Source organism: Cheilinus undulatus, linkage group 17, assembly GCF_018320785.1.
Source record: "Cheilinus undulatus linkage group 17, ASM1832078v1, whole genome shotgun sequence".
NCBI classification, from domain to species: domain Eukaryota; kingdom Metazoa; phylum Chordata; class Actinopteri; order Labriformes; family Labridae; genus Cheilinus; species Cheilinus undulatus.
This window is the reverse complement of record NC_054881.1, coordinates 20999316-21008723: the sequence shown is the minus strand read 5'-3', so window position 1 is coordinate 21008723 and position 9408 is coordinate 20999316. Positions and strand designations below refer to the sequence as shown.

General features: G+C 39.7%; 1 protein-coding gene across 2 annotated transcripts; it reads right to left on the bottom strand.

Moving 5' to 3' along the window:
• Window positions 1-751: 751 nt before the first annotated feature.
• LOC121525294 (protein gar2-like) lies at window positions 752-9298 on the bottom strand. 2 transcript variants are annotated; one of them, XM_041811197.1, is made up of 13 exons: window positions 9154-9298; window positions 8945-8998; window positions 8824-8850; window positions 6898-6948; window positions 6739-6768; window positions 6628-6648; window positions 6517-6552; window positions 6381-6419; window positions 6202-6231; window positions 6072-6086; window positions 2014-2052; window positions 1884-1916; window positions 752-861 (listed from the first exon to the last, which is right to left on the bottom strand). In XM_041811197.1, the coding sequence occupies exons 1-13, from the start codon at window positions 9206-9208 to the stop codon at window positions 848-850; spliced, it is 444 nt and encodes a 147-aa protein (XP_041667131.1). In that variant the 5' UTR covers window positions 9209-9298; the 3' UTR covers window positions 752-847. The 2 variants fall into 2 exon arrangements, with proteins under 2 accessions (XP_041667131.1, XP_041667130.1); XM_041811196.1 differs by having other exon boundaries at window positions 6739-6774; window positions 9154-9293.
• Window positions 9299-9408: the final 110 nt, after the last annotated feature.

Genomic DNA, 9408 nt, shown 5'->3' with positions numbered 1-9408 from the left:
GCGTATAAAGGAAGCCACTTCAGGCACAATCGTTGGGTTAAATTAGCATATCAGAGTCTCTTTTGTCTCCCAGTTGAGTTCAGTGTAGACTTAGCTACCTGAAATAACTTTATTACTTGAATTTGAGCTTCATAACAGCAGAATGTCACCTAATTCTCCCAAACATGACCTTATGTCTCCTGTAAAAACTTGATTGCATCATACTTGGCGGTTAAATGCTTTAGGTCTGTCTCAGCCTCGTTTTCTCACCTGCTAACCTTTCATCACCTACTTCCCAGTTTGATTTTTCCGTGGAATTTTTGCACCTGTCCAGAAGTTTGGGTTGCTCTAGTTTCTTCCCTCTCGCTCGGCCCTGAGAAGCTGGTTTTAAAAATTAAAGAGGAACAGGAAGCTGAATCTGGAAGTTGTATAACAGTGATGGTTTGAGCTGATCTGTTTGAATGAGGGTGGACGTACATGTGCATGCCACCGACGTGTGGTCATTTGGCTGCAGTACAAAATGCATTTCAGACCTGTAGATGCTCTAGTTGCCTTAATTGTTTTATTTTCCCGTTAGGTACCAAAGAGGAGTTTTTGTTTTGTTTTTTTAATGCACATCAACATAACTATAATTCACACTTGTGGATATAAAAAAACAAAAAATAAAAATGGGAAAATACAGGTGTTGTGCTTGTCTTTTTTTTACCAGTCACCATGATGATATTTAATCATAGCCTATTTAACGACAAAAGCTTCACACAGTCACTACAGATAGGTTTAATAGTTCCCTTTTATTGACGGTAAGCTCGGTGCAGCTCAGACACCGGGTGATGAGGGAGCGTTGGTATCAACATGCTGCTGCGTTTTCTCACTCCAGTACATCTGTGACGCAGACAGACAGAGGATTCCTTTACGCTAGCTTTACATTATAAACACAATTCAGTAGTTTTCCAGACAAACACGAGCGAGTTTATGAATCACAGTGGTCTTTATTCTACTCTGATATGACTCACTCCTCGTGCGCAGGCCCTCATGAATGATGACTGCACCATTTTTCTGCTCTACAGCAAAAAAAAAAAAAAAAATCCAGCCCCACTCAACCCCAGCAGGATTAACATTTACAGCTACACCTTTCTACTCCAGCACAGTCAGCCTTTCTTTCTCAGCAGTTTAATTCTTCAAAGAAACAAAGAATACTTTTTTATTCTCTAAAAACCTTGAATTTTCAGGGTTTGATCAGTTTTAAAATTCAACTTTCTGCATCTTTTAGGGCAGGGACAGTGCATCCTTGGCTCTTAAAATATCCAGAAGCAGATGATACGTTATAAATCAAGCCCAATAAGCACCTGTGGGACAGACGCCTCACAGTGCCCTGGATTCATGTCCTACATTTACTCATACAAGGAGGACTGTGTTGGAATAAACAAACCCTGCATCTTATTTTTCGAGGTCAAGCCACAGACTGATCTTCCATTTCTGTGGTGACACAAAAATGTCCCCAGAAAACATTTATCTGAGGATTTTAATGCACATTTAAACACAAAAATGCTTACGAGGTTGTTTTACAAGCTGCTGGGCTGAAAATTGCAATTGCTTTGGGGGAATTTGACTATTTTCTAGATTTGAACCTGACCCATAAAGGGTTTTTAACTCTATTTAAATCTAGCTCAGACTGGCCTTGACTGGCTCTGTTTTCCTTTTTTCCCTTCATTGCATAACCTACAATTTGACTTTCACTTGGCGTGCTCAAAACAGTTCACCACATCGTGCCTCAGCAGGTACTTTCAGCCTGCCTCAAAAAATGTTAACCACTGCTTCCTAACCGAGATACTTAGATGATGGATAATACTAAAAAACATGTACACACTTAGATGGATCTTTTTTAGGCATTTTTAAGTTTTCACCTTGGTCCTTGGTTGAATCCTGAGTGCTTTCATCTGCAGAAGAGAGGAGAAAAATGGTGAATAAAAGTGAGTAGTTGAGTGTTTTCTGAAGTATAAAGATATTTTAAAGGAATTTTTTTCTTGTTCTTACCAGAACTGCTCACAGGCTCTGACACTTTCTCATGGTGCTCTAGGAAGACAGGGGAGTAGACAGAAAATAACCACAAGCACAGTAAAAGGAGTAAATCCTTTATCATTATTTAAGGCATATGTGAGGAGATTTTAATTTGTAGATCCTGGTGCCCTCTGTGGACAAAGCACCATTTGTTAACCATCCATCCATTTTCTTCCGCTTATCTGTGTCCGGGTCGAGTTGGCAGGAGACTAAGTAAGTCCACCCAGATATCCCTCTCCTCAGCAACATTTTCCAGTTCTTACTGTGGGATTTCAAGGCATTCCCAGGCCAGATGAGATATATAATCCCTCCAGCTAGTCTGGGTCCACCCCAGGGTCTTCTTCCAGTTGGATGTGCCTGGAAGACCACAGGCAGGGGTCCAGGAGTCATCCTGATCAGATGCCTGAACCACCTCAACTGGCTCCTTTTGAGGCAAAGGAGCAGCAGCTCTACTTCCAGCTCCAGCTTTTGGTCATTACACAGAGCTCATGACCATAGGTGAGGGTCGGAACAAAGATTGACCAGTAAATTGAGAGTTTTGCCTTCAGGCTCTGCTCCCTCATCACCACGGTGGTATGGTACAGCGTCCACAATACTGCCTGTGCTGTGCCAATCCACCTGTTGATCTTGTGGTCCATTCTACTCTTACTTGTGAACAAGTAAGACCCCTAGATACTTGAACTCCTTCACTTGGGCCTAAGACACCCTCCCAACCTGGAGGAAGCAATCCACCGTTTAGTGGCAGAGGACGATGGCCTCGGATTTGGAGGTGCTGACCACTTTGAGCTCAGCTAAATCCAACCAAATACCTGCTGGAGGTCCCTGGCTGAAGAATCTAACTGTTTATCTCTTTACTAATAGTATAAGTAGTGTTTTCTATTTAATAAAAAAATCTCTTCCTGCTTTCATATACTGTAAGTGTTAAATAACTCATCTAAGAAGAATCTTTGCCATGAAAAAATGTTAAACAAGGCCTACAGAGTGCCATCCCTACCCTTTTCAGGCAACTCTGGTTTAGTTGGTAGAGTCAGTTGTCTCTTAATCGTAAGAGGTTCAGTCCCAGCTCCGATCTGCCTATGTGTCTTTGGACCAGAACCCAAATCACTCCCAATACTGCATAAGATATATATATATCTGTCATTAGTTAATACTGATGGCCAGTGGCCTCCCTACATGGCAGCCTTCGCCAACAGAGTGCCAATTTAGGAGTGAATGGGCAAGGTTTATCTGTGGTGTGAAAGCGGATTTCAAGTGTCCCCTAGCTCCTCTAAACAGACTCATTGCCTCCAACCCTTCCCCTACCATATGTTTCTTTTTATTTAGAAAAGGACAGGGAAGGACAGCTCTTATACACTCAAAAGGTGTGGAACAAGGTTGAGATCATGTCTAGTTTCCCCTGGTAGTTAAATCTCTATCATCACTTTACATTTCCAGCACATAAATGTCATGAAACAGCCAGGAAGGTGCTCAAACCTTGAAATAGGCCTTTAAAGGGGTAGTGGTGAAATCCATACATCACCAATAAGTGCCACCCGCATCTACCCATACAGAAATGACAGCTCTACTGGATATTTCTACTTCAAGTGATATTTTCAAATTCTTGTTCAAATTAAAAAGTCCATAATGCATTGAAACAACACTGAATCGTGACATAAGATGGTTACATCGGCACACTTATTTTAACACTAAAGCAACCATCTTGAAAATGATTTGCAAGGTATTCTGGGAGATTTCCAGTAGCACTTGGTTTGGAGAGTGCCTCTGGAATATCTCTGTTTGATGGACCATGTAGCTCTAGAACTTCACTCATCCCCTTTCCATAAAAAAGAACTCAGGAAATCCCACCTCTAGACTTGAACACAAGCAACATAAAGCCGGGCATACACACTGCGGTTTTCAGCCAATTCTGACATAATTTTTGAGTTGCACCTGGAAGTCTGGGCAACTTTCAGTCTGAATGTTGTCGTGTAAAATACAGAGTGACACAACAGCTGACCACAGCTCAACCAGCTGCTCCTAACCGGTCAGATGGTTTTCTTGCATGTTTGATATTTTGGTCTTACAACTGCATGCTAGCACTGTGAATGCTAAACCACAAGCAGATTCCACAACTTTGGGGCATTTTTTGACTTTGAAAACTGCTGAACAGCATCTTAAATCACCATGAAAATAGCTGAATGCCTGGTTAATGTGTCTTCCTTTTAATAAATGAAATTAATCATAATCTTAATAATTCTTCTTCTAAGAAAACTCTGACATCTGTCACATGAACAGTTAGAGAACTCAGGTCGGGCACAACTAATAGACCGGACATGATGAGCACATAAATCGTGCACAATGGACATACACTGGAAATAGTCAGTCACACAATGCGAGCTGACATATCACCATGACTGTTGTAGAGTTAGCTTGAAATCACATGTGTACGACCAGTTTGGGGGTAGGATTACGTGGTAGGGGCAAAGGGTGAATTGGGCTTAAAACAGTATGGATGAATCAGAGAGAGGACTGGCTACAGACCACAGATCTCAGATGCCCCCTCTTGCACCCTACTGCTGTGGGATGTTGTCTCTGTCAGAATGGAAGAGATGTAATTTGCCACAACCATGCTTTAAAAAATGTGGCTTTACGAATAAACATCTGTCAGTCACATTTATGAAGTAACCACGCTGCAACAGTTAAACACTAAGCAACATTTCATAAATAAAACAGAGAAAGGTCAGAGGTGTAATCTGGGATTAAATTTTGTAGAGACCCATTTTAGAGGTAGTTACGCAAACAGTGGCTCTGCTTAGGTTGTTAGCTTTGCTAGCTACATAGTAATACAATACTACAAAAGCCAATGAAGCAATTTTAGCTTTAGTTTCAACAATGTGAGCTGTTGCAGATGTAGCTAAAGAAATTTAAGCTGTGTAACTAATGTAACTAAAGTTAGCTAACATAGCTAGCTAAAGTAGCTAAAGTCAAAGCAACACTTTTGAAGCTGTCGTAAAAATTCAGCTTTAAGCAGGAACATGGTGGTTACATTCATGAAATAACCACACTGCAAACATTAAAGACTAACAACAATTTGTAAATACAACAGAAAAAAGGTCAGAGGTGAAATCTGTGATTAAATTATTATGTATAGACCTGTTTTGGATGAAGTTATGTGAAATATGGTTTTCTTTAGCTCCCTTAGCTTTAGACATAGCTATGCCAGCAACGTAGTTAATGTAACATAAGCCAATGTAGCAGCGTTTGCTTTAGCTCTGACATCATGAGCTTTTGCAAATGTAGCTAAAGCTTACGTAGCTATGCAACTAACAGAGCTAAAGTCAGATTAAATGTAGCATAAGCTAACGTAGTTGACATAGCTTAATTAGTTTTACATCTAGATTAGATTAGATCAAGCTATGTAGCTACATTATCTATGTAGTTTAAGAATCTTTCGTAGCTGATGTAGCTTCGTCAGCTTTGTTAGCTGTGTAGCTGTGTTGCCTTCATATCAAATGTAGCTTTGTTGGCTTTGTGGAGGGCAAGCTTTCTTTTGTACATGTAAGCAGACTGTTTACTAGGTTTGCAGGCCAGGTTTTTCACTAGTTTTCTGGTTTCCTAATAAAAAAATTAGGAGGCCTTTGGAGCTTGCACATTCACGTCTAACGGTTAGGGTTAGATTCTTATTGGAAAAGAGGGGTAGAGTTAAGTGCTAGGAGCACATGGCCTATCAAATGGAGATTTTCCAGAGGCACACTTTAAACTGAGTACAATAGCAATTCTCATAAAAGATAGTTTACAAATTACAACAACAGTCCAATGTAATTTGATGTTGTTTCATGGGCAACGGGGCACTTGAAATGGAGTGGTAGGAGTAAAAATTGAATATTGGACTGAACTTTGAACGTGCAAAATACAGAGTTAGTTGTAGTGGTAGGGACCAGGGGTGTATTGGAACTGAGCTTAGAGAACCAAGAAACAGTCAGTAGTGTCGCTTATATTTAGAATAATGTTTGAGTTTGTTCTTTTGTTCTTTAGTGTAGATTTACAAAACTTACCCTGTCTCTTTCTCCCTGTTGAATATAAAAAAAAACAGATATTGTCATCAAAAAATGACAAATTCTGAAATATCAGCTTACTTTGCTTACAGAAACTGCTTAGATAAAGAACTCTAGGTTAAATACTCACCTTCAGATTCCTCGGAGGACTCAGAGGACTCTGGGTATGAGGGCAGAACATTCAGTCACAAGACTGTGGTATTTTACATATCAGTGTGCTTTAACATCCAGTCCTTTACTTAAAACTTCTCCAAGCAGTGCTTTGTCGCCATCTACAGGCCGACCCAGGAACAATAAGACCTCACTTACCCACACGTGCTGCAGCAGTGTCTGTGTTTCCGCCCCCCTCTGTTGGATGGAGGAGGATTTCACTGTTATGTAATGTTGAATCTCATATAGGTACATAAAGCTCACATGTAAGAACTTGTAGGATGCTTTCTCTCACTTGTGTTGCTGTCTTCAGCTTTGACACGTTCCTCCACTGTGGGAAAAATTTTGAAAAGCTGCATGACTTTGAAAAATGTTGGTTTAGATGATTATCATAGGGCTAACTTACCAGATCCATCCTGAGTCCACTCTGTATGTTAGAGAAATTAAAGATGTTATTAGAATATCAACTTTTTTAGTTTTCAATCAGGTCAAGTGTGTAGGGTCTACTATGCCTTACCAAGGTAGCGGCTACCCTCCTTCTGTTCTTCTGTGACTTGAAAGAAAAAGTTTTTTTAAAAAAAGTTCAAATTGTCTGAAGCTCTGAAACAACTCTGGGGTTAAAGGTTTATTTGTTTAAGAAGTCAGATCATTTTTCCTGGACTTTGGTCGAACTTACCATTCATCTGAGCAGCCTCGTTCTTCTGAGCGGCCTCAAACTCCATCTGATCTGAGGACACAAAAAGTTTGAATGATAACAGATAAATAGCCAGTTGAAATGTAAAGATACTGATAAAACAAAACACAAATTATTGATTGCGAGTGTCAGGGAGGTGGCTTCAAAAACAGCACAATATAACAAATTAAAAGGCTAAAACTGTTGGAGTCCCACTTTGTAATACAAAGCCACAGAATCCCTATCCTTATGTCCTATAAATTCTTACATTTTAAATTCTTTTGTGTGTCCCAATGACTACATTTTGGTTGCTATCAACACATCTGACTGCATGTTGGTGCAGTGGTTTTGTTCATTTCAGCACTTGCATGGATCCTCTCACAGTCCAGTGTTAATTGACTCTAAATGTCTATGCTAATTTTCCACTAGATCTCAGCCCTGACACTGACTGGCTACTAGTCCAGGGTGTACCTAGTCTCTCCCAATGACAACTGTGATCATCTCCAGGCCCCAAAACCATGAAGGGGACAAGCTCTTTTAACGTTTTCTTTTTCAGTGATGTAGCCATTTTTTTAGTGGCAAAAAAATGGGTTAAGAGAGGCAATCAGTGGCAAAACTGGGTTAATAGGGGCAAAAATAGAATCGCAAAAATGTGGTCAAATGGGTTTAAAGTGGCAAAAAATGGGTTACAAGTGGCAATCAGTGGCAAAAATGGGTTGAAAGTGGCAATAAACGATGATAAAAGTGGCAAAAATTGGTAAAAATGGGTTAAAATTGGCAAAAATGTGGTGAAAAGCAGCATAAAGTGGCATGAATAAAAAATTTTTAACATTAGAGCCAATAATAGATGGACACACTTTCTAACTCTAAAATGAGGTAACTGTTAGCCAAGTTGCTAGCATCAATGCTACTAATCCAACACACATGCACTGACTTTTGTCAATAAATCCCAACTGGGGCGTGCCCATTCTCTGGGGTTTTCAGAGGCCCAGCCAATTCTGAGGGCTGGGCTCCGTGTATAAATATTTCTTACCTTTAAAAGTAAAACAAGAGAAGCAATGTATACTGTACATCCTCTTAGCTTCATTTTTAAGAATTTTGCAAACATGCAAATTCTGCCACCAGGGTACTCTGAATCAAACAATGACAAAAGATGATGAGTAGAGACCAGGTTAATGGTCCTGGTTCATGCTGCAAGCTAATCACAAAGCATTCTGGGACTAGATGCAGCACAAGTCAGAAAGGACACCTTAAACAGCTTTGCCCTCTCATTATGAGAATAGCACTAGTGATCCAAGCTTATATCAACAGATGTGTCATCAACATAGGAGTAGTCATTTCTTGGTTGATATAGATATTTCTGTGCAAAAATTCTACAAATCGCAGCTTTAAAAGATGTCATAATTCACTATTTCAAGAACTAACAAAAGTAAATGTTCCATACAAAGACACACACAAGCAGTCTGAAAGTCAGCACAAAAAAGATTTTAAAAGATTTAAAATGTAGGTCTTGCCTCTCCGATTTTGAGGACAAATCAGATTTCAAGAGTGGGTGTGGCCACCATCACCCACCCTCTAGATACGCACTTGCTATTATGTTTTGATGCCTTATGTAAAGCACTTCGAATTGCCTTAACTTGCCTTGTCATTATGTTGGGATAAAATACTGTTTTCCCAATGTTTATAAGTTAATTTCATTCATTTTTTAGAGATTTTAAGAAATGTAATCTGAATCACAGGAAAAACAACACTGTGATCCTGATTTAACGACATAAAAAAGCCCAGATCAAGGAAAACAGGTGAATACAACTTGCTAAAATAAAAAAACTAAGTAAATAAAATAAGGGAAGCATAAGGCTTCTGTTAAAAAAGCAACAGCTGAATGCATTCAACATTAAATGTCTACATGATCTGTAAAGTTGACTGTACCTATTTCCTGCAGTTTAGTCATCCCATCTGAAACAAAAACAAGACACTTGAATCACATTCTTTTTTGCATGCAGAATTATTTTTGCATGCTTGTTGAAAATTAACGATAGTATTTTCTCACCGTGCTTTGCCACTGCCTCTTCTTTCTCTGCAGATTCCAGAGATGCTGAGAGAGCTACAAATCATCCGAAGTGCATCAGTCAGACTTCAAAAACACATACCTGAGCATGTTTTAACGCTGTATTAATTCAAAAGACATGTCAGAAATAGAAGTCAAACCGTGATCCCCTACTCTTTACTAGATGGAGATTCCCTTAAAAAGTCTCTTACCAGAGTGAAACGCTGCCACAGCGAGGAAAACAAACAGCGGCACCAGAAACCTCATCTTGTCTGCTGGTCGTCTCTGTAGATTTTGGGTGAACCTTTAAACTGTGTTGTTTTATTGTTGATGAACAGCCTCTTATATCTTCTGTCACATCACATGCTCTTCATAGACAGGCGGCTCTGGTACCATTGTTCCCCTCCCACCCTACTTGAGAGGACAGCAGGGTGTCACATCGGCACACAGATGTATCCTTATTCAGG

Excerpts from the sequence above, each read along its gene's own strand:
- LOC121525294 (XM_041811196.1), bottom strand. The coding sequence starts at position 9,208 with ATGAGGTTTCTGGTGCCGCTGTTTGTTTTCCTCGCTGTGGCAGCGTTT. Across the intron at positions 6,775-6,897 it reads CGAGGCTGCTCAGATGAATG|TCACAGAAGAACAGAAGGAG; the intron begins GTAAGTTCGACC and ends TTTTCTTTCAAG. Across the intron at positions 6,420-6,516 it reads AGCTGAAGACAGCAACACAA|AGGGGGGCGGAAACACAGAC; the intron begins GTGAGAGAAAGC and ends TCCATCCAACAG.